The 25395-nt window shown below is 32.6% G+C and overlaps 3 protein-coding genes across 4 annotated transcripts; 1 reads left to right on the top strand and 2 right to left on the bottom strand.

Annotated features, from left to right (window-relative positions):
* Nucleotides 1-223: 223 nt before the first annotated feature.
* LOC137818409 (uncharacterized) lies at nucleotides 224-5791 on the bottom strand. The gene is made up of 3 exons (XM_068621821.2): nucleotides 5301-5791; nucleotides 4677-4901; nucleotides 224-705 (listed from the first exon to the last, which is right to left on the bottom strand). The coding sequence occupies exons 1-3, from the start codon at nucleotides 5599-5601 to the stop codon at nucleotides 374-376; spliced, it is 858 nt and encodes a 285-aa protein (XP_068477922.1). The 5' UTR covers nucleotides 5602-5791; the 3' UTR covers nucleotides 224-373.
* Nucleotides 5792-9169: 3378 nt separating this feature from the next.
* On the bottom strand, nucleotides 9170-10568 carry LHCB4.1 (light harvesting complex photosystem II). The gene is made up of 2 exons (XM_068621820.2): nucleotides 10006-10568; nucleotides 9170-9686 (listed from the first exon to the last, which is right to left on the bottom strand). The coding sequence occupies exons 1-2, from the start codon at nucleotides 10510-10512 to the stop codon at nucleotides 9324-9326; spliced, it is 870 nt and encodes a 289-aa protein (XP_068477921.1). The 5' UTR covers nucleotides 10513-10568; the 3' UTR covers nucleotides 9170-9323.
* A 9576-nt stretch (nucleotides 10569-20144) lies between these two features.
* Nucleotides 20145-24439, top strand: LOC137819415 (E3 ubiquitin-protein ligase AIRP2). 2 transcript variants are annotated; one of them, XM_068623264.2, is made up of 6 exons: nucleotides 20243-20477; nucleotides 21909-22338; nucleotides 22451-22601; nucleotides 22719-22785; nucleotides 23064-23295; nucleotides 23932-24439. In XM_068623264.2, the coding sequence occupies exons 3-6, from the start codon at nucleotides 22494-22496 to the stop codon at nucleotides 24134-24136; spliced, it is 612 nt and encodes a 203-aa protein (XP_068479365.2). In that variant the 5' UTR covers nucleotides 20243-20477; nucleotides 21909-22338; nucleotides 22451-22493; the 3' UTR covers nucleotides 24137-24439. The 2 variants fall into 2 exon arrangements, with proteins under 2 accessions (XP_068479364.2, XP_068479365.2); XM_068623263.2 differs by lacking the exon at nucleotides 21909-22338 and having other exon boundaries at nucleotides 20145-20477.
* Nucleotides 24440-25395: the final 956 nt, after the last annotated feature.

Here is a 25395-nt window from a genome sequence, read left to right as displayed (position 1 = left end):
TATACTTATAACACAAAACAAAAAAGACAAAAAAAAACACGCTCAAACACAAACAAGACACACTACAAAACTATAAGTTTATAAGGAAAACAAAAAATAACTATTAATACACTAAGCGCATTATCATAGAACTAAACAATTCGTTAAAAAAAATTATTTTCTGATTTCTCTTCAAAATTTTGAGTACTTCAATTATAATATTAACTAATATACAGTGAAAGACTAAAATGAAAGCATGGACTTTTTTTACATTTTGTTAAATACAACTAAAGACTAAAGTAATAACATCTTACAATTTCACATTCATAAACTAAATTGGTAGTTTTCTTATAAGTTACCATTCAAAATAACTTAAGAGAATGAAAGTAGAGAGTTAGTATGATTGATTAGAGTTGAATTTAGGAGATGTAGACATTTTAAACACAGAGTCAAGTAATGCTTGGGATTGGGTAATCAATTTCTCTCCCATCTCTTGAAGTATCTCTCCATAATGTAACAACATTGCTCCATTTTGAGCCAAATGCTTAGCCCTTTCTACCTCATTGTTTGAACTTAGATTCACCCTTTTGATCTTCAGCACATACTCTCCATCACCCACGATCTCAAGGTCAACATTAACTGCAAAATCATCATCTACCAATTGTTCTTCCTTTTTCGATTTAGACAATTTCTTAGATGATTTATCAGCATCCATGTTGTTCTCAGCTACACAAGCATATACAAAGTGATTAACCTTTAAAAAAACAAAAGGAGTTATAAAAATAGACCAGTTTTGTCAATTTATTGCTTATGTGAAAGTTAGATTCATATTTTCAGTCCTCTAATAACTATGATCAATTCTATCTGCCCAATGATAGAGAGATAAGATATATTGATCCCTCCATCTATTTTTAAATTAAAAATTAAAATAAAAAAATAGTTTAAAAGATTTTTTTTATTATATTTAAAAGATAAAAACTTACAATTTAAGTTTTAATTATTAAATATAATCTAATATAATTTAAAAAATCTTTATATAATTTAATTATATTTTTAATATATATATATATATATATTAGAAAAATAATAAAAAGGTTTAGTTCGTTTTGATAATAAAAATTAAAAGAAACAATATGATATGGTGATACAACACTATCCAACACCTTTAGTAGGCCTATTATACAAAAGGAACACTCATAACACTTATGATGGATGAAAGATTACGTGATGAAATGGGCTTGTGAAACATGGCTATGTTAGTTTCTTTTTATTACTTCATGTAATGGGTGCGTTTAAGTCCAATGACTCAACAAGTCCAAAAAACATAATCTATTTAGATGATGAAGAACATGAATAAAAAGATAAGTTTTTATCCTAGTTCTGAGTACTCTAGTAAATTATTGTAGGTCATACTTTTGGTATCATTGTAGTGAAAACTTAATATTGGTGTTTTCATTGCTAGTTCCATACCTCCCAAACCCTAATCCAAAGACCTAGAAGACATCTTTCAAGTCATCCAAGATCGTCTCTCGGCCATCCAAATCCAAATAAAGGCTAACGAAACTCGTCGTACCAATATAGAAGCCAGAAACAAGATCCTCCCATCCTCTCTTACCAATTTAATGGACCATGTCTCATCCCTTCCTCCTCTCATTGCTTCACCACCCCTATCTACACATGATCAGGCACACACTCCACCACCCTCACTACCTGCCATTAGACCACCCAAACTGCAACTTTCCCTTTTTGAAGGAATAGATCCTTTGGACTGATTATTTCAAACTGAAGAATACTTTTATTTTTACCAAATTCATCCTCAACAAAGGTTTATCTATGGTTCCCTTCCACATGAATGAAGATGCTCTTAGTTAACAAAACCTCATCACCGATTGACTTTCCTTTATTTGTTCCCTAGAACTTTGTCTGGCCCATCCTCTTATACCAACCACCAAGTTGAACTCTTCAAACTCCATCAACATACCAAAGCTTACATATATCAGGCTAAGTTTGAAAAACTCTACAACTGCGTTCGGGGTTTGTCCCTTAACACTATTCTAAATTACTTCATATCAAGTCTTAACCCTGAGATTTACAAAGAACTAACCATATTGAAACCCTACTCCATTTTCCAGGCTATTGACCTTGCTGAAATCATAGAGGAAAACATTCATGATTCCAAACCCAAAACCCTTCGTCCCTTCCAACCCACTACTCAGAACCCCACCACCACCACCTACGCCCTTCTCCCATCCCTAAAACCAACACTAATCTACCCATTAAATGACTTACACCCATACAACTTCAGGAACGTCGGTCCTTAGGATTGTGTTAAAAATGTGATGAAAAATTCATCCCTAACCACAAATGTTCTACTTCCCAATTTTGTTTTTCTTTTTATAAACTTCACTTTAGGCTGACTTCCTGATTTTTATTGCTCCTAGAAGACACGTATTCTTTCCTAGATCCTCACGACGACAATACCCTACACCTCCTCAAGACATTATCCATTTCCACCTATTACTCCACATCATCACAAGCAACCATCACCCCAAACATTGAAATGCATTGGGGTCTTCCACAACCTCCCAATCACAGTTCTTATTGATTCTGGAAGTTCACACAATATCTTGCATCCAAGAATTGCACACCACCTACACCTACCCATTAAACCCAACCCAACATTTATAGTAATGGTAGGCAATGGTGCTTTCATCACATGTTAGGAAATATGTCCTTCTGTGGATTTATCTCTCCAAAACTCTATTCTCACCATTCCCCTATACATTCTCCGAATTGAAAGAACATATGTGGTTATGAGGATTGAATAGTTGTGCACTTTGGGAATCATTAAAGATGATTTTTCAATTCTTAGCATTGCCTTTACTCACCTTAACCACCAAATCACATTCACAACCACAACTTCCCCAAACCTTACACAAGCTACATATCATCTGTTTTTTTCCAGATTTTATCCACTAACGCCATGGCATCCTTCCACTTGTTATCCATTCACACACCCTCCTTACCCTTAAACTCAGCATACAAACACCATCCTTCCCACTATACCATATCCCCTTCTCCATCCAATGAATCCTTTTACAATACCAAATCATATTCTAAATACCTCACGACCTACCATCACCGTGATCGCATGATCACCAAATTCCTCTCCTTTCCATCACCACTCCTATTAATGTCAAACCCTACCATTACTTCCATTCTAAAAAAGGCATCATCTCCCAACTAATTCAAGATATGCTTCGTGACAGTTTCATTTAGTCGAGCACTAGCATTTTTTCCTCCCTAATCCTCTTAATAAAAAAGAAAGATGGTACATGACGTTTTTATGTGGACTAGAGAGCCTTAAACACAGTCACAATAGGTGACTGCTATCCCATACCCACCATTGATGAAACACAGTCACAATAGGTGACTGCTATCCCATACCCACCATTGATGAATTGCTAGATGAACTAGGTTCAACTACAGTTTTCACTAAGATTGACTTCTACTCAAGCTATCACCAAATTAGACTCACCTCAGAAGAAAATCACAAAACAACTTTCAGAACTTCATGGACACTATGAATTTCTAATTTCTAGTCATGCCTTTTGGCTTGACCAATGCCCTTCAATGTTTCGGGCTGCCATGAACTGAATTTGAACCTCCATAGAACATGCCAACACATGCAAGACCAAGCTAATTACCACCACATCGACCTCTCCTTCAAAGTTAACGAATGGGTATGGGTTCATCTCGAACCTTACCGACAACACTCAGTTGAGTAACAAACATCTACCAAACTCTCTCCATGATACTCAAGGCCTTATCAGATCGTTCACCAAATAGGGCACGATAGCATATGAGCTCCATTTACCCCTAACCTATAGTCTTCCATATTTCTCTCCTTAAACCCTTCAAAGGAATTCCACCTTCAAACTCTTTTAACCAACTCAACATCTTGAGAAGCCTCACTAAGCCCACCATTTAACACAAAGACCCTCCCACCTAACACCCTCACAACACCGTCCAATTCCGCAAATCAAAATATGTTACCTCATGTTACCCATGTGACTCAGTCCCCTTTTTCCCTCGAGTTCCTAACTCTTCAGAACACTCTAATCACATCTGAATATCACACAACTCCTCCCACACACCACCAGCATGACCCAAACCACACAATATCCCCACTTTGAGGACAAAGTTCCTAGTGCAAAAGATGACAATGATACAACACGATCCAACACCTAAGAACACCCATTATGGATGAAAGACTACATGATATAATGGACTTGTGAAACATGGCTACGTTAGTTTCTTTTCATTACTTCAAATAATAAGTTTGTTTAGGCCCAATGACTCTACAAATTCATAAAACATCAACTATTTAAGTGATGAAGAACATAAATAAAAACATAACGTTTTTACCCTCAATATGAGTATTCTAGTGAATTATTATATGCCATATTTTTGGTATCACTATAGTATAGGGTCATTCTCTCTTTAGACTAGGATTCACTACATGGTAAATAAATTCTGATTAAGAATTATTTAGTTCTAAATTAATTTCAACGGTGAAAACACTCATCTCACCTTTTAATTTTCTTTTTCTGTTGTAGAAATCCTTAAGAATAAGGTTTCCTAGACAAACAGAATCTTGATCAAGTTAACAAAAGATTTAAGCATTAAATATTTACCCTCTTGCTCAATGTGTGTTTTGCTGTGAAGTTGATTGGAATTGGTATCTTGATGTGCTTCCTGATTTTGTCCTGTTTCAGTTGAATCTTTGCCAAAGAGTGCGATGCTGAATAAGTCATCCAAATATTTTTTGATCGATTCTGGTCCCTCGTCTTGTATATGTCTAGGAACTACCAGCTTCTGTTCTTCCACAGACTCTTTGGGCTGTTTATAAGCTGATTTATCTGCATCCATATTATTTTAATAATAATAATACATTTATTGAAAGAATGGGATTATTTTAATAAAATCATTTAATAAGTGACCTTTTTATTATTGTTCTTAATTTTCTTAAAAGGTTAAACTATTTGAGAAAATAAATTATAAGAATTAAAAAAAATAATTATGCTTTAATAAAATTATACTTCCATTCAATTAAATATTTTTTATTGTTATAATAATTATTTTAAATAAAAGTTATATTGAATTTGCTTTACTCTCTAAGCAAGTATTTAATCTCTAATGCATAGAGACATAAAAACATTAAACCAAAAAAAAAAATAGAAATAAAACTTAGACAAATAAGAACACCATATGGAATTTGCAAGCAAACAAAAAAAATCGAGAATTACGCATTCACGTACCCTCGTCCTTAATCTGTGTATTGCTCTCTGCTTCGATGACATAGGTATCTGGATATGTTTCCTTATTCTGCACTGTTTCTGTAGAATCACTGCCGAAAAGCGCGTTTTCGAATACGCTATCCAAATACTCTTTGATCGCGTCTTGTTCTTGTTTCTCTACTTGGCTTGGAACCGTGAATCCGTCGGAAAGTTTGGGTTCGCAGTTCTCGATTTCGTTCAACGATGTGGCGCACGCAGAAGTGATGAACAAGAGCGTCAAGGAGATGGAGATCGGAGAGGGTGAAATCGTTGACCGTGTCATGTTGATGAAGAAGTGTTGCAATTGATGAAGGAGACTGCGTTTGGCAGAGGAAAAGATAAAGTCTATATACAATATTGTAAGCAGCAACTAGCAAGAAAATGGTTTTAAAGTGCACTATTCAACTGCTCCAATTAAAACTTATTTTAATCTTCATTCAACTGCTAAGATGAAGAAAATAGAAAATATAAAATCATGGATTCAGAATTAAAACAACACCGTGTAAATTAATCATATTTTTTCTATTTTATATTTTATATATTATTGTCATTAAATTGTTTGAAGAAATAAGTGATTATAGGTGATGAGGACCTAGGAAAGAGTGCGTCTCCTGACTAGACCCAACCTCTGAGAAGGAAGACTAGGAGCATGCCTCAAGACATAAGGTCAGGACCAGATTCTCCAATCACGACCTCAGTACCTAGTTTGCCCAAGAGGATCACGAGTAGCAGAGCACAGGCTTTGGGTGTTGAGCATTAGTGGGTTTCATTATTTTTAATTTCAGTAGAATATAGGTGTCATTTAGCATAAAAGGAAGGGGTGAGCTATCACTTTGGGCTTGTTTTGACCTACCTTCTAGAATGTAGGATGATGGTGCAGCATTGATCAAGGTCAATACCCTAGCCGCACCATATTTCTTCTTTTCCCATCATACCCTTCTTGTTTGTTTTCCAAGGCTCATTCACTTATAAATAGGAGGTCGCCCTTATTGTATTTTCATGTTGAAATTTGAAAAGTAAAGAAACTCTGCACAATTTGTGAGAACTTATAGTGAGGCTTGTTTCCTCTTTACATGGTCTTATCTTGAAGAGTGTGAGGAACTCAAGTGGCGGCCTTTCCACTTATCTTGGTGGCCTCCACACCCCAAGTGGCGTGATCATCCTCACCATCCCTTCCTTATGTTTCTTCTTCCATTTTCCTTTCCATTTTTCCATTCCATTTATGTTCTTGATTTTCATATTTGTTCTTAAATTGTGTTTTTGGGTTTTGGCTCATTTATACAGTATGGATCATCATTTGGTTTGGCAATGACCACCATTGATGCTTACTGATGACTTTTTACGGCAAGTGCACCGCGTTTGTCAGAAGTAATAATTGTCCCTAAGGATGGATATCGATCCCACAAGGAACAGTGAATTATCGAGTACAATAATCGCTAAATATAAAAATAGAACAATTAAAAGAGTTTTGAATTAATTGTGTTGACACTGATCAATAAGAAAACAGACAAAGAATTAGTTGTTTCAATTGGAAAAATAAGGATTAGTTTCATCTTTCTCACTCTCAAGTATTTTGATTAGCATGTCAATATTAAGTTCTTTGATTAAAATTGATGCCCGTATAAAAATCATTTATATCGATTCCTCACATATAAAATCCTTAAGAATGTCCCCTAACTATCGATCCCTCGCATAATTATAAGAACAACTTAGAACGAAGCTCATACTTTTAAGTATTGTTGTTTAGGTCCGAACCCTAAAAATACCTCCCGGTCAGATTTAAGATTCTCAATTTGTCACGGAAAATTAAAAGTAAAACAACAATACCAATAATCAATCAAGAACAGAATATTAATATATAAGATATCACCTCAATACATAAGAGTTTGAGCAGATTACTCCTAATCCCAAAGGGTAGAATTAGCCACGCATACTTCTAGCACCTTCCATTCTCCCAATTGGGTTACAATTCACTCTATGGTGTTTTCCTCTCAATCTAGCACACTAAGGTTGAGCCTCTAGCCCTCTATTTATCCTAGTTTTCTAGGGTTAGGTTGTTTATTGTGTCGCGCTAATGGGCTAAATGATAAAACATAAAAAAGGCCAAATCTTTCTTTGCATCTTTTTCCATTCTGGGACCTTCTATCTTTATCTTTTTAGCTCAAATCATTCATCTTTAATCCAAATCTCCAATTTTCCTTAGAAATATGCAATTAACACCAAATTTGAGAATAAAATACTCTTATTCAAATAAAGATCATAAAAAATGTAAAAATATATAAATTCATAAATTAGGGATTATTTTATATGTAAATTAGCAATAAATCCTCATAAGTACCTATATTTTAATATGAAATATTACTGAAATTAGACACTTATCACTTACCATGTTCCCATTTCATTTCTGCAATTGCATTCCATATTCACTATATCTTTTTTTCCATCTTTGTGTTTGTGAAGTGAACATTCACACTTACTTATTTGGTTAAGTTCGTGTACAATGAGAATCTTCCTTAGGTCCTCACCATTAATTGCTAAAATCTCAATCTTAAGTAAAATATCACATCTAAAAATGGCTAAATCTAAAATCAACTCACATCAATATGTTGACAATCTTGCATAAGATTTGAAAAAATAAATTTTTGCTAAAATGTGGACTTCACATGAAGAGATAGAGCAATTCTGAAATAAATAAAGTTTTTTTTGACACTCAAGTAGTAAAAATAACAGTAATGATACATTGACAACCTACCCTAACATAAAACATGTGATTCATTAAATGAAGAAAGGGTATTTTTGTCACTCACACTAAGTAGGAATTGTCGCCAAGTCGGTAGCAGGAATGTTGTCAAGCCTCGTATTTGGTAGGAATCATTGCAAAGTTCTTTCACTTGGTAGGAATCATCACTAATTCCTCTTGCTTGGTAGGGATTGTCGCCAAGTTTATGCACTAGGTAGGAATTGTCATCAACTCTATGCACTTGGTAGGCATTGTCGCAAATTCTCTGTTTGGCATGGGTCATCGCCAAGTTTATACGTTGGACATGTATCGTAAAGAAAGGGGCGACATCAAGACTCTTTAGCCTCTAGGCTCTAGAGGCTAAAAGGACAAGGCTGAGAGACTATGTAGCATCACAATCCAAATCTAATCTCCATAGGCTTGATTTATGGTGTTGGTTTACCCTTTCTTTTAACCTGTGGACTCAAAGCTTGAAACTTGGGGATGTGTAATGTTATGTCATTTACCCAATTGACTTAGATTCGTTCTTAATATTTTTGGTAGGTCGTTGGTCAACCCTAAAGATAAGACTATTAAAACTATTTAATAGGTGAATCTCACTATTACCACCAAGTCATTTAAAACTATTTTTAATTTGAATCTTGATATTAAACATATATACTTAGTAATGAATGCAATGAATAGAAACTAAAAACATGAACATGTGGGTGATAATAAAGAAACAGAAATGAACAAAAAAAGGAATGGGCTTACTAATCCTTCATTTCTAGAACAAAACCAAATGAATGAAATATCATTAATCAATTGTATCATTTTGTTTAATCCACCTTTAATCCCAAACAGATGAAACCATGGTATTTCATATAATAAGCGGTTGATTATGCCAATCAAAATGCAGTATTATTAGATGCAATGAATTGCGTGAATTAAGTATTAAACTCCATTGTCACAAACTTCAGTAAGCCAGGGGTTATCCAGAATGAAAATCATTAAAATGGATAAAACATAATCTGCAATATAGCCTCAAACTAATCCCCTGCCCTTACCTTTGATGGTGATCTGAATTTTATCTGTATTTTTGGCTTAATTAAGATTCACAGGAGAAGAACAGTTTACGATGAAGCAGAAGAACTCTGCTAAGCCTCTCCAATAAAAGTTACCAGTTTGACAAGTACTAATTCAGCTAAGTGAAATGTTTGATTAATTACAACGCAAAGCCGAAAGACGTTTATAATATAGAGAGCAGGTACAAGAGTTGTTTTTTCTTAAGAGGATGAGAAGGTGTCAATGATGGTTGTGTGGAGTGGGTCACTCAAGTGGGTAGCCCAGTTGTTGAGTGGGCCCTTGCCAGTGGCAGCAGCTTGGACTGCAAAGCCCAAGAAGCCCACCATGGCAAGACGTGCGTGCTTGATCTCTGCCAATTGAAGAGTGGCTTTCTTCTCTGGGTCTGAGGCCAAACCAAGAGGGTCGAAGTAGCTGCCACCAGGGTACAACCTCTTTTCTGGGTCAAGCTCTGCGTTCCTCTGGAACTCAATGAACCCAATTACCAGAACCTCGATCCAGATCAATGTGGTGATTGAGAATGGAAGTGGTTGTCCAAGGTACGATGATCCTTCTACTAGCTCCACCTTAAACCATGCAAAACACATTCTAAATTCTTCAATATCATTCTCTCATGCTACTTCTTGTAATATTTTTTCTAAAGAACTAAACAAAATTATCCCTGTTAATTATAGGAAAACTTCTGTCAACAAAGGTTTTAGATCTAGATACAATTAGGTCTTATGATTTAATATAAATTAATTTTAGCAAGATCACTTTTAATTTCTCTTTTTTATTTTCATACCGAAGGATGTGAAGAATTTTCAAGCAAAGATCATCTAAAACTGCAATGGAAGGAAATGTTTGATTGATATCTGGAGAAGAAGCAAGGGCAGAGAAGCGTACCTTGCCGGCGTCCTGCCATGTGACACCGGTGAGCCACTCGACGGTGAGGGCTCCGAGGGTGGCGAGCATGGCCCAGCGTCCGTGGATGAGCTCGCACTCGCGGAACCTCTGGAGGCCGAAGACCTCGCTGTAGGGCTGGAAGGGAGTGGACTTCACGTCTGCAACCTCGGTTCTGGTGCCGATGATGAGCCCGGCCTCATTCTTAGCCAGGTTCTGGTCCAGCGAGTCCAGCTCAAACTGCAAATACTCCGCGGGCTTTCCGAGCCCAAACGGGTCGAACCCGTAGTCCCCGATAAGGCTCCCGTCAAGCCATTCTGGTGACTTCGCGCCGGGGTACCACAACGGCCTCTCGGTGCCCGAGCCCTTCGACACCTTCTTGGGCGCGGCCTTCTTCTTCGGCCCGAACCCGAATCGGGCCTGGACCCGCCCCGACCCAGAATGCGCTTCCAGGAGGCGCGTCCCCATGAAGGAGGACGTGGCCGCTGCTGTTGCCGTTGCGGTGGCCATGAGTTGGTGCTAACTTGCGCTGTGGGGGGGAGAGAGTTGTGCTTGGTAGAGTAGTTAGTGGTTGGTGTGAGAGAGAGGGATGGGAGATATATTTGACGAGAGGTGGGAGATTGGATAATCCGCGAGTGGGGATTTTCAAGCGTTGGATCTTCGAGAGTATCCATCTAACGATGGAAATCAGGGTTCACTTATCGTTATGTTTATCTGAATGTGATGACGTGGACTCTGTTTGTGGACCCCTCGGCTTCCTGTTTCTGATTTCTATTCCTGGGAATTTGTGGTGCTGGTTCCATGCTTCAGTGGCTTCCACACAAAAAATCTAGTGGCTTTTTCTGTTTTGGCTTTATTCCTTCGTTAATCTATTTGGTGTTTAGAAATTGTTTTGAAAAAAAGGTAGCTATTAGATTTACCTGGGTGCAGCATTGATAGTAGTAATATCCTTAAAAATAACTGAAAATATGATAATAGTTGGTTGTATATATTTCTTTGAAAGAATTATAATAATCCTTATATATTATTTAGTGAGGTTGATACTTTGACATAATAATTGAGTAATTGAGTAGAAGAATAAAAATATATTGAAATAACTTTATATTTTTTTTTATTGCTAATGTGATGTTTATTCGAGTTTACTATTTTTTATTATTTTTTATGATCAAATCTGGTGAATTTCTTGTATTTATGTTATTTAGAATTATAAATTATCATAATCAATTACTTTTTATTAAGATGGAATAGTTCAAACCAAATACTCAACTACATTCCTAATAGTTGACATACTTAGTTGATTTGATAGAGTTCAAATACATGAACTTGCTTTCCAAACTCATTCGAGCTTCATGAGCATCATTGGTTGTTCCTCACCATTAAGCATTAAATATACTATCAAACCAATAGAACTTGAATTTCACAGAAAACATCCATTCATAAATAACAATAATCCAAGAAATATCATATTGCTTTTCAATTCCAATAAGATAAACTTAGCAATTCATGGTAAATCTTATAGTGAAGCACAAGGATGAGAAGCTAAGAATAACAAACATGGGTCCCTGAATGTTGTTGGTCAACAGCTTACACTTTAACCTTTACCTTAACATTTGTCTTTATTTCAGCCTCTGGGCTCAGGTCTTATTCCTTTATATGTATCTATGTTTCGTCCTTCATTTAAGCCTCTAAATGAAGTTCTAGGACCTCTCTATTTCTAGAGTTTAGCGAGGAGCTCTAGTAGATTCAACTTCCATTCAGCGGAAAGCCAATCAGATAGGCTTTCTTCATTCTGAAGCAACCTTTTGGCTTCAAGCCCTTTTTTTGGGTTTCAGCAAATTTTGAGGTTTCTTAGTTTTGCAGAGATTCGCTTCAAGCCTGGCCTAATGAAATACTTTCTTAAGCATGAAGAAATATTTGGGTTTTGATTTTCTCCAAGTCAAATCTTAATAAATCTAAACTTTCCCTTAACCCCTGAAGAAACCTTTTTGGCTCACGTAAGCTTCAAGTCTCTCTAAGTTAAATTGGGATTTCTTAACCTTGAAGAAACCCTTTTTAGCTGCAAGCCAAGCCTAAGCCAATTTGGGTTTTCTTAATTTGAAGAAACCTTTTTGGCTCCAATCCAAGCCCAAACCAATTTGTTCTTTCTTAATCATGAAGGGTTCTTTTTGCTCAGAGCCTCCTAAATTTGCTCAATCTCCAAAACTCTATTAATCTGATCTATTTCTAGCCTGAATCCGCACATCTCATATCTTAGCGCCCAATGTTCTTAGGGTATTCATTTCTTTGCTCTCTGAAACCAATTCGCTTAGCTTATGATACATGCCCTGAGCGGATTGGTCAATTTTTCTAATCCTTTGTTTTGTTTTGTTGTTTCCTTCTAATTTTCGCTTATCTTCATCTTCTTTAGGATCAATCATAAATTTGAGGGAAAATATATTATTTTTGTGATAATTTTCATGTAAAACATTCATTATGCATACTGTATCGGTCAGTACCGGACAAGCTAGTCTCGGTTTTGGTAATCGACCGAGTCAAAGAACACCTCAATATACACAAAAAATGACAAGAACGACAGTTACAAAAGAACTTAATAAGTCGCGTTCATATCCCGGAATATGCAGAAAACATCTCCGACAAATCAACTAAATATTGATTAACTGAAAGATGGTACAAATATTCTTCGGATATTCCAACATACCTATATACTAATATATCTCCCTACAAATCAAGGATCACGATGCACATCAATGAATAACTGATATTCAGCCCAACACAACAAGGGTCCATAACCAACACTATAAAAACACCCTCTACAGAGGTGTAAGGTACGCTTTAATCAGTTTACAAATATACATCTCTACACAGATTACGTACTTGATCGGCGGAGCACCTTTTTCAGGTTAACCCTGACCGAGCACCAACATTTGAGGAAGGAGATTCAAATGAAGGAACGAGGAGATTACTTACATGTCAGCAATTGTACAACCAATCCAGGTACTATCTAGGCCCTCTTTGACTCGGTCGATCGGTTACCAAGGACGATATGAAATTTAGGAAGATTTGACACTTATCAACACTATGTTTGTTTTTTAATTTACTTGAGTTTAGGCTCCATTCAACCCTATTTTGGAGCCAATTGCACCTTCAAGGCTCAAGGACGTTGATGAGGCAATGACTAAACTTAACGAGGTTGAGGTATGCGTAACTCAATTTTGCAAAGAAAGGGACAAAACTGCTAAGAGAGAAGCATAGTTAAGGTGGAAAATGTCGAGCTTGGCACGGCTAATATAGAGGGCTATGGTGCCGAGTTCAGAAGGCGATGCATTAATCCCTACACTTTGCGAAAATTAAATATTTATTTATTTAATGTAAAAAAGGATGTCGTCAACTTTTTTTTTTCAATTCTATTACATTTTAATTCGATGTCATTTACATTTTCTGCACTAATCTATTTTACGTTTTCTGTCATTTATGTTTTCCAGTAATTTACATTTCTAGTCATTTACATTTTCTACCATTTATGATTCTCACAATTTAAGTTTTCTGTCATTTACGTTCTCTGCAATTTATGTTATTGTTTTTCTTCACTTTCCTGTCAGATGATCTGTTAAGTGGTTCCTCTCAAATTGTTTGATAGTTAAGTGAAGTACATTTATGAAGTTCATAATCTTTCATTGAAATTTGTTTCATTTTCTATTAAGCAACCATCATACGAATAACAAGCGATTGTATGGTAAACGTTATGACAATTGGGTCTTACCAATTTTGTTCTTCACTTCTATTTTCATTTACATTGCCTTTTATTTACACGTCTTTACCTGCATATCCTTTATTTTTCCGTCTGCATAGTTAGGTTCACTAGAGAGTCTATCAGACGATCGTCTGCAACGGTGTAGTGTTAGATTTACTACATTTTTCATTTGGTTATAGTTTTGTGTAAATCTAAGTTTTGTGTAAATCTAAGATTGTATACAATGAGTTATGTGCATGTAATGTTGTCTTTGGATTCAACCTATGTTGCCATCATGACCAATTGATTTCCTTGGAATTTTGAGATGAATGGCAGAAGCAAATGGATGGAACAGACAAGGATGGCTCCAATGGAGCTATGTTGGGCCATATCACTTAGAGAGGTGAAGGAGAAGACCAAAGGTGTCTAACCTAAAGAGGTTTAGACAAGAGAGTGCAAAAGCTAGCAACTTGGTACCATAACACTCATAAAATTGATCTTAGTAATTCTTGAGCCAAGCAACTCAATTTATAGAAGAGAGGGCTAAACATTTTGGAGCCAAAATTTGAAAATTCAAAATAATACTCTCCAATGAGAAGGTGCCATGTGGAGTCATGCTTTCCATGTTTAGCTCACACCTTCGATGTTAAATCCTCTCCACTCCTAGGCTTCCATGTGGACGTCCATGTGCTCCATGCCAAAGTAATTTCCGTCCTCCAATATACCCTAGACGTTTTAGGGTTACATTGGGCTCAAAGAAGACCAATTGTTACCCTAACTAATCACTTTTAATCATAACTAGACGTATTTTACTATTGACACAAATAAAAGCCCAAAAACCTATGTTACTTGGCCCAAATATTTGGTCCAATTATTTTATGCTACTAGGCCCAATACATGGCCCATGAAATCCTAAACAACTTTATACAATTTATTTAAGCTAAAGCTTGGCCCCAAAATAATGTTGACTAGTCAGCAAAAGCTCAGTATTCTTGTGTTCTTTTGACCAAAACTCTAGTTTATATTTTGATGACTTGGAGGTCTTCTTGGATATGTTTTTACATTCCTTCACCCTAGAGTTCTCTTAATTGGGCTTACAAAAATAAACAAAAGCTCAATTAGACCCATATGTGCAAATAAATACATAAACAACCTCTAGATCTTCCTTCTCATTATTATGTGGTTGTGTGTGGTTGGGGGCTCTGCCATCATCAGGTTAGGGAGACTTAGTTTTATTTTCAGGATTGAACACAACTAAAACAATATGCTTCATGATCCACTGCAAAAGGTTCTTCGATGCTCAAGTCAGTGAAAACTTAGAAATAAAAGTGATAAAATAAGTAAAAGATATTGAAGTTGAGATGAATACTCTGTGTGGTGGTATTTATAGACTTTTGGATTTATGAAAATATCTTAGTAACTAATATCCATTATCGGATATCAAGCGACAACGAAAGTTTAATTACTTCCAGTACATATGTGTTATGCAGATTTTGCTTATAGTTAATTTCCACTATTTCAGTAGGTATTTCTACTCAGTATTTTTCGATATTGGATAGTAAATATATTAACATAATAATATCGTGTATGAGATTAATTTTTCATATTTAGTGCAAATGAATTTAAAAAATTGAGTTCTAACAACAAAGTTGAAGGTAAATTTTATTTAAAGTGTAAAATAAGGTCATAACCATGCATTTGTGAAAGAATTTGGTAGCTGGTACAAGTGCTCTTCCTTTATTTATTTCATGATAGATTAGTATTGATTTGGAATGTCATCATCTCAAAAAATATTTTAAATTATCACTTGCGCAATCAGTGGTTGCTTTAGTTTAGTGCGAAAGTATTTGTTAACATAGTGGTCAATAAGAAGCTATTACGCTTCCAAAAGATGCTTGGTTGTAGTTGATTACTACTTGTTGTTAAATTTAAATTTTTTATGGTCAATCATTTTGACATGTATGGATTAAGAAATTATTACTAGTTGAACAAATGAGCCACCACTTGTACACATAGTGTCGAAAGTTATTTCTTTATTTTATTTTTCAAATATATTTAATCTTAATTTTTATTATGAACTTGACTAACTTTTATTCTTGAGGAATATAATAAAACAAGATAATTATTATATTAAATTTATTTATTAAAAAAATCATAGACAATACCTACCAACTTTATTCCGTAGGTAAGCTGAAATCTTTTTTTTTTAATTTTTTTCATTATTTTTTTTATTTACGATTATTATTTACAATTATTATTTATAAATATTAGTTATGACTATTATTTATAATTATTCATATTATACTAATATTATTAATATTACCATAAAATTAATATTATAAAATATTATTAAAATTATATTAATAATAATAAAAAATATTATTATTAATAATGTTAATAAAAATATTTATATTAATAATAATATTTGAATTTACTTACGGTTATATCTATTTATCTCTAATTTAATTTTTTTTCTTTATGTAATTAGTTCTATTTTTAGAGTTTATATATTGGAATGAGTTTCAATTTTGAGAGTTAATGATCCCTAATTCTCAATTACAACCTAACTAAATTTAACAACTTTCTTTTTTCAAACACTATTGATCATCTAGAGCCAGTTATTGTTATTGTTGTCCGTCTAATGCCCATTTTCAACGAAAGATTGACCTTCTAGAGCATATTTCTACATTTTTTCATCATTTTAGCTCTTGGTTTCTCAATCTCCCTTCTTTTGCAACTTCTTCTACTTTTCTTAGGTCAATTCCAACTCCAAATTACCTCTTCAAATGGTCAAAACACTACATTAGATAATTAAGGCAAAATAAAAGCTACAAGAAATCATCTTTAAGACATTTTTGTAAAAATTCTATTTTTTGGAGCAAATACAAATTTATTCTAAAAGCATAAAATAAGAACAAAAGAGACCTCAAGGAAATGCAATAGTCTAGAAAAATACTGAAAACTTAGAGTTATCACATTCCCACACTTATAAACAAGAAACTAGTTGGACAAAATAAGACGAAACTAAACAAGAAAATTTTTATATTTTTCATAAAATTGTACAAACTGATGTGGACAAAAAGACAAAAATTTCATCAACAGAAGTTTCAAAGAATCAAACCAATCAAGACGTTTTTCGCACACCAAATTTAAGAAAAATTTAAATCAAATTAAACTATGAACCAAAACTTATAACCTAATCAGGGTATGTGTATCACTCATTCTCTCAAGTGTTTGGGTTATTTTTTCACTCAAAGAACATCATGAATATAACCATTAACATAAGCATTAACATGCACTTGAAAAACCTTTAATTTCCACTACTCAAAACATATGCAACTTAAGATCAAAAGGAATTCTATATGGCTTGTAATGTGGCAAGGGTAAAGCTAAGATAATCAAAAGGATTTTAGGCTTTACAACCTGAAAATATTTGAAGAACAATGGGGAACTAGGCTCAAAAAATAAGTAGGAAGCTACATTTTTTGCTCATAGACTATAATCCCTTCTTTTCACCTTCACTTTTTCTATTTTTCTTTCTTTTTTCTATATTTTTCAGACCACATATATTCTTCTTTCATATTCTAATTTATCATATTTTTCTCTTTTTTAGATCACTTTCCAAATCAACTTTTCATTACAACAAAATTTCACATAATTCCCAAGATGATTCCAAAGCTCGTTTTCAAGCACTATTGACCCTCTAGAGCCAACTACTACTACTATTGACTGTCTATTGCCTGTCTCCAGCGAAAGGTTGACCTTCTAGAGTTCGTTTTTGCAGTTCTTTATCATTTTAGTTCTTGATTTCCAAATCTCTCTTCCTAACAGCTTCTTCCATGATTATTAGGTCAATTCCAACTCCAAATTAACTCTTTAAAAGGTCAAAACATTACATTAGACAATTCAGGAAAAATAGAAGCTACAAAAAGTCATGTTTAAGATGTTTTTTTGTAAAAAATCTATTTTGTTTAGAAAATACAAATATAAAATAGAAAATAAGAAAAATATTAAAAAATAGAGAGTTATCAATTATCAAAACCTTTAAAGACGTGTTTATCCTCATAAGATCGTCTAGTAGGAAATGCAATAGTGATTAGACTGTCCAACAATAATTAGACCATCGAGTGTCTTAACAATGTATTCAACTACTATTGGTTCTCAACATCTAGCGCTACATTTTTTTTATTGATGTTAAGAGCATTTATTATTCATTTTTGTCTTAACCTTGCGTTATCCTGATGTTTTTTTTTTTTGTAGAAGATTGGTTCAACAACAAACTTCATATCTTCTTTCTTATCATCTTGTGAGACTTACATATCATAAGAGATTAATCTTGAGGACATGCAAGATAAAGTCATTTGATGATAAAGGTATACATAAGAGTAATGCATCTAATAATAACATGGTCGTGTGAACTTGTAAGGGTCATCTAATTCTTCATGAGGACTTGTCTATTCCTTTATTACATTTGTCTCATGTGATCTCGTCTAGTCTTACTTCTTGTACTTTAAACATGACTTGCATCTTTATCAAAGGACTTATTCTTTGGTCATGATCAAATACCTTCTTTAACTTTTGTTTAATAATTGTTATATAATAAATCAAAAATATTTTATTTATTATGATAAAAATTAAGTGTTAGATGACAAAACTTAACAGATTAAAACTTAGCTTGTATTTGTCTTAACACACTTTAATATTTGGGTGCTTCTTAGTAAATGTTTCTCCTTCTACAACAATACTTTTACTGAAGTATGATTTTAAAAACCAGCTAATTACTCAATATTAAAGGTAAAAATATAAGAAATTCAATTGTAATAGTCTAATAAAGATCTATATCAAGCGCACCAAATGTTTTCATGAAATTCAAAGCTCTTTTAATTCAAAGAGCTATAGTTAAAAAAACATAATGGACTACGACAAAATTTTAGATTAATATATATATATATATATTATTATTATTTGAGAATAAAACTTTCCATCTCGTCTCATAATAAATCACTATATGTAGTGAATATCTTAATTATTATTTATTCGTTTGGTGTAATTACTATAGTGAATATCTTAAACTACTATATATGATTTTAAATTATATTATATTTGATACAAAATCAAATTACAATAATCGATAAATATAAGAAGTAACATATTATTATATATTAAAATATTCACAATTAAATACTACCTAATTTTAATGTATTTAATATTTCTCTTGTAATAAAAACTAATTCTGATTACCATTTTACGAATTAATTAAAACATGATTTTATATCTGTTTTTTATAAAATTTAATTAAAAAATAGTCATAGATATACTTATTATTATTATTATTATTATTATTATTATTATTATTATTATTATTATCAGAACTGTCTAGAAGAAGACAGATGTATTGAAATTTTATACCACCTGGACTATGCTTTTATTATTTTGATTTTTCCTGTTTTATTTTTTAATTGATTGTTTAATGTAGTAACTTTGTCAGTGAAGAATAGAAACAGAACCATGTGGAATGTCATATTTAACACTATGTCAGCTACTCATTTATTTATTTCATAAATATCCACCACGTCAACCATAGTGTCACTTCCGTAATTTCAAACCAAATCTCCTATCCTAATATTCAACTCAATTTTTTCAAATATTTCACATAATATTTTCTTCCCAAATTATCATTATCAATGTATTAAAAATTAAATTAAATACAGGCTTAGTTCAAATACTTTTCTTTATATATTTTTAAAAAATTATTTATTTCAAAAATATTTTCCTATAGTTCTACTTCCCTGATTTTTTTTAATTATTTGCAATTTTATCTAACATTTTTATTTCAAAAGCATTTGATTATGAGCTGAAAGAAACATTTTATGTATGTAAAATGAACATTTTCATACTTTTTTAGTAAATTATGAATTATTTTTGCAAGCACATCAATATCTTTTTTTTAGGATAGTAGTGCCTGTATAGATTGAGAAGGAAAAATTATAGTAAACTATATATTATTATAATAATAATAATAATAATATTCTTTAGATATGCATGTGATACTATTAAAATTAGTATATCAACACATCTATTAAATGTTAAATATAAAAAATATTTAAGACCGATACCAAAAAAATTGTTTAATTATAACATAAATACCTTAATAATTTCGGTTTATTCTTTATTTTGTTATAATTAAATTTGTTAAGCTTAATTTGTAGTGAATCCAATACAAGGTTAAAAGTAATATAATTTGTTTAAAACAGTTATAAGTAAAATGAATAAGAAAAACTTTGCACATAACAAATACGAAATAATCTGTATTAATAGCGTGATTAAAATTGTTCTGACAGTTTTGGTGATAATTTGATTAAACCCTAATCATATCCTCTTAAAATCTAAGATTTATAATTTGGTGATCGCAGATGATAATAATAAGAATAAAGTAATGGGGAAGATGAGATATGCATAAAGCGATTACGTGTGCTTCAAGCCAAAACCACAAAACTTTTTCCTCTTTCCCTCGCTCCGTTCTCTCTTCCTCTTAATTTCGCCTCCGTTAATTTCTGAGGAGGAACCGGTTCAAGTTTCTGAGGAGGTATTTCGTCACCACGTGCTATTTATCATCGAATGAGTTAATTGCTCTCGTGAAGAAGAAGAAGAAGAAGGAACAGTGATAGCGTATCAGAGAGATGCGAAAGTCCTTCAAGGATTCCCTCAAAGCTCTTGAAGCTGACATTCTGTTTGCCAATACTCTGTAATTCACTCCACCTTTCACTCTCTGCAATAATATTTGCTAATAGTTTTGATTCTGTTTTGGTTTGTGGAATTGAATTGTTTTGGTTTTGATTAGTTTCAGAGATTTGGGACTTTGATGGAGTTGGTAATTGTAGTTTTCTCTTGAATTAGAGATTGTTAGAAGATATTTGGGGATAACGTCCTAATTCAAAAACAGAGTTGTTGAGATTCAGTGAGGATTCGAACCTTCGAATAATTGAATGCGAGATATGGAATTTGTGTTTTTTTTCTTCTGTTTTTAGGATTTATAATTTGTGGGTGTGTAGTTATGGACTCTGGTTTGTTCTAATTTGAGAAAATAGCAAGTGTGCGTGCCATTTACGTAATTTTTTAGTAAATGGTAAATTTAGTTCTTGAAATTAAAAAAAAAAAATCATATAGATCTGTAAATTTTTTAGGTATAGAAAAAAAAGGTTAGTTTGAGATATTTAAACAAAACCAACCCTAAATAGTTTTAGGGATTTATATGTGTTTCTTTATTAATATGTCAGGGATAGACTCTTTTGTGTTTTTTTTATTATTTAAATGAAATGTCCACCAAATGCTAAACGAATGTTGAAAAAGTTCACAATGCAAAGAATTCATATTGAGTGTGAAGCAAAGCAAAGTTTGGAATTGGTTGAACAATGTATATTAAAAGCACTAAGCAGGCTCCTTTCTTTGGCTTTATATGTTTATTATTTATTTCAACTCGTTTTTCAAGTATGTTTTGCTTTTGCCATTTTCGAGACTGAACATGCCCATTTAAGTGTTGTGGGTTATTTCATTTTTATTTTCCCTTAACTGTCTTAACAAGAAAATGTCTGTTTGATATATAAGGTTAAGTTAGATATTATCTACATAGCTTACAACCTAGTTTAAGTAATTAAAAAAATATTAGGTAAAACATTTCAATGTATTTTATCTTAAGAGGTTAGGACTTTGTAATTTATTTAAATTTTTATTATATTTTATATTTTAATATATTTTTCTATTATTTAAGAGTTGTCTTTGTATATTTCTAGTAGGATGTTGAGAGTGATTTCAAGTTTTAAAATATTGAATATCGAATGTTTATTAAATTATTATACTAATTTTAATATATGTTATAATCTTTTTTTTAAAAATGTATGTAATTCAAAGTAAATTAATTTAAAATTTTGAAAATAAATAAAAATGAAATTATTTTGGAATAAAATTACTTCTCCACATTGAAAATATATACAATTTTAAAAAAAGTAAACAGAAATACTAAGAAGTTAAATACAAATTTAATTATTTTTAAAAATATAAAATTAAAATTGCGTCATAATATATTATGTCTAAAAACACAAATTTTATTTATACAATAAAACTTATATAGTTATGTTTTTTATATTTATTAATTAGTTTATCAATTTGAAATTTTTAGGTATCAGCTAGTAGCTAGTTTCTAAACATGGCCCCACAGTTTTGCTCACAACCATCGGTAGATGCTTTTGGGCAAAATTCAAGGATGCATTGCCCGCCATTAAGATTTGAAGTGTATCTTCATTAATATTAATGTTTTCCAGTTGTTAATTGTATATGCTTTTTATGCAAAATTCAAGTGGACATTGCCTTTCACTTTTTCTGAACAAATGAACTTACACTGTTACACATGCTTTTGTATAGGCTCTCTAAGTTGCTGCTTTCAATTGCAGTTTTATTTTTCTGCTGATGACATCAATTTCTGTCAAAACACTAATATGTGACCCTTGTGCTTGTGCGCATTAAAATGAGATAAGTTTACGTGGGGAATTCAGGATGGATCCTTTATGTGGCTATTACAATTTTGAGTGTGGAGTTCGGGCATGAATTGGGTGTGTTATAAGTTAATGTTCTCTTTTCAATAATACTTTTTTTCTTAGAAAATATATTTTTTCCGTATTTGCTTTTAACCAATTCATTATGTAAACCTTGTGTTCCGCACAGTGCTTCTGATTATCCAAGAGAAAGTGATGGGGCCTGCTTACAGATGCGATTGTCTTATAGTCCAGCTGCTCAATTTTTCCTTTTTCTGGTTCAGTGGACTGACTGTCATCTTGCTGGAGCCTTGGGATTGCTTAGAGTTCTCATATACAAGGTGAAATTGCTGCCCCTCGTGGATCTCAATTAAATAGTCCACAATCAAATATGATAGTGTTGACCAATGCTTTCATTTTTTGGTGAAGCATGTAATAAAGTGTTGAAATTGTCCCAGGTATATGAGGATGGGAAGACAACCATGTCGATTTATGAGAGAAAAGCCAGTCTGAAGGATTTCTATGGTAAGTGAATGTTGGTCAGAGTGCTTTAGCTTATGTGGCACAAAGTCCCCTTAAGGTTTAGCTTTAGCTTATGCCACAATGCCTGTCCTTGGGATTGAATTCAAGATTGACTGCTTTGTCATCCCTTCCTCTCACCAGGAAGTAAAACTCCTTTTTAACCTGAAAAAAAATTTGAAACCATGTCATACCTTTATGAAGCATTTAGATGGTTTTGTTTTCCTTTAGAAAAAGTGGCTCAAACTCCAGATATTGCTTTTACTTATATTCTTCAACAACAGGTGTGATCTTTCCCTCTTTACTTCAACTCCACAGAGGAATCACTGATGTAGAAGAAAGAAAACAGAAGCAGTTATGTGCTACAAAGTACATGCCCAAAGATATAAGAAAAGGAAAACTATCTGAAATGGATATTGAGAGAGAAGAAGAATGCGGTATTTGCATGGAGATGAACAACAAGGTTGTCTTGCCCAATTGCAACCACACGTTGTGTATAAAATGCTACAGGAAATGGTGAGCACATTGTAATTGCTGTTACATTATGATATGGTTCCCACATTGTTTTCCCAAACCTTTCGCAAACTTGAGTCATTTTTTTGGAAGGCAAATAATAGTAGTTTAGTTTGTAATTAAAAACTGCTACGATAATACGAGAAGTGAAACTGTAGCAGCACATTACAGGAGCAAGTAAAAAGGCAAAACAAACAACTTCAAGAAAAGCATCATCTAACCCTCTTAAACAAACTAACTGCAGTCAAAATCATTGATGGAGAAAATATTTACAAGTTCTAATGGTAAAATAGTAGTAAAAAAATTAAAACAGTTTATAGTCTTAAACATCTGGAATTGCAATTTAATAGATATTGCTTGATACCAAGAACATGTAGTTGTAGGGTACAACAGAACTGGACTGATTGTATTTATATTTGGCTTAGTATAGAACAATATAAACAAATGATCTACCATCAGTCAAGAAGAAGAAATTATTTCTCATCTATTCTGTTGGTGGTATGAACAGATTCATCCTAATAAGATTCTTTAAGTGAGAATAAATATAAGGCTTGAGTCATGCTTAGTAGTTAACTTTTTGACTGTGCTACTTGCTGACATTGTTTACATTTCAAGGATTAAGTTTTTGTTGCTTTTTAGGCATTCAAGATCTCAATCTTGCCCTTTCTGTCGGAACAGTCTTCAAAGAGTAAATTCTGGTGACCTTTGGATCTACTTGAACAACAATGAGATAAATGACTTGGCTTCAATCAACAAGGAGAATCTAAAAAGACTATTTACGTTCGTTGACAAGTTGCCTCTGATTTTATCAGATCCTTCACTTATGTCTTATCCTCAGCGCTAATGATTTTTACCTAATGAATTTGAATCTGCTTGAGGAGCTGTAGAATTTAATTAGGTTGCATATGTACATTCATAAATCTCCTCTCATGGTGCCAGATCTGTACTAAATTCTTATTCTCAGCAGCACTTCTGATTTCCCTTTAGTCATAGATAATTTTTACTTCAAATTCCTTTTACTTCAAATTCCCTTTTGTTTGATCTTCAGTTTGTGCTGGATTGATTCAAAATGTAAATACATGATGACTCCATAGTGAAAATAATAACCTATTATCCATTGAAATTAAATTAAAGTATTGCTTGTTCATCTCAGTTAGTTCATCACTGCATGTTCATCTCAGTTAGTTCATCACTGCTTGCAGTCATATTTTGCTCCACCCTTAAGTGGTGGTCTTAAATGTTGGAATGATTTAGTTTCTGATTTCAACTTTTTTTATCCTAAAATGTTGTTTACCATTTCAGCTATTTATTTAGGACAATACTTCAGATTTTTCAAGATCATTTTTTCTGAAAAATAAGATTTGTTTTTAAATACGAAAATTTGTAACTTACCATTATATTTCAACAATTTTTTGAGATTTTAACTCCATACATATCAATTTTCTAAGGTAAAAACCTTTTTTTTTTCAAACAAAATTAATTATCTTAAAACTACTTTTCACCAAAATTTACCGGAATTACAGTATTCATAGAATAGTTATATTGTTCTAATTGGTAAAACTATCGTATGTGTGCGCAAAAGTACTAAAATTATTCTACAAATAAAAGAATATATTACTCACAGTTTTTGAAGTACTTAATTCTTCAAAGTATTTTTTTTTATTTTTCAATTAAAATAAATTGAGTTATTAAAAATTGTTTGAATATTAAAAATGTATCATAATATATTATCAGCTACATTCACATTGTAATTTCGTAATATATAACAGCTATTTCTCTTTCTGTACATATGTATTAAAAAAAATTATCTTTTATTAGTAATTAATGTTTTGTTTTTACATAGTAGAAAAAGAAATAAAGTTGGAAAATATTATAGAGAAAAATGAGATTATTTATATTGAAAGAAAAGAAAGCGAAAGTAATGGGGTTATGAAAACCCTTACTAAAAATCCTGAAAGCAACGGGGTTTCAAACTCCCTAAAAACAACGGGGTTTTGAAAACTCCTGAAAATAACAAGGGTTTAAAAATCGTCAAAAAATAGTTATGAGTTAGTAAAAATCGTTTGTGATCTATGTTAACTATGCTGAATGTTCTAGAAAAAA

Source organism: Phaseolus vulgaris, chromosome 10 (genome assembly GCF_051622355.1).
Source record: "Phaseolus vulgaris cultivar YP4 chromosome 10, ASM5162235v1, whole genome shotgun sequence".
Classification (NCBI taxonomy): Eukaryota; Viridiplantae; Streptophyta; class Magnoliopsida; order Fabales; family Fabaceae; genus Phaseolus; species Phaseolus vulgaris.
The sequence above is the reverse complement of the archived record's forward strand: the minus strand, read 5'-3'. Positions and strand labels throughout refer to the sequence as shown.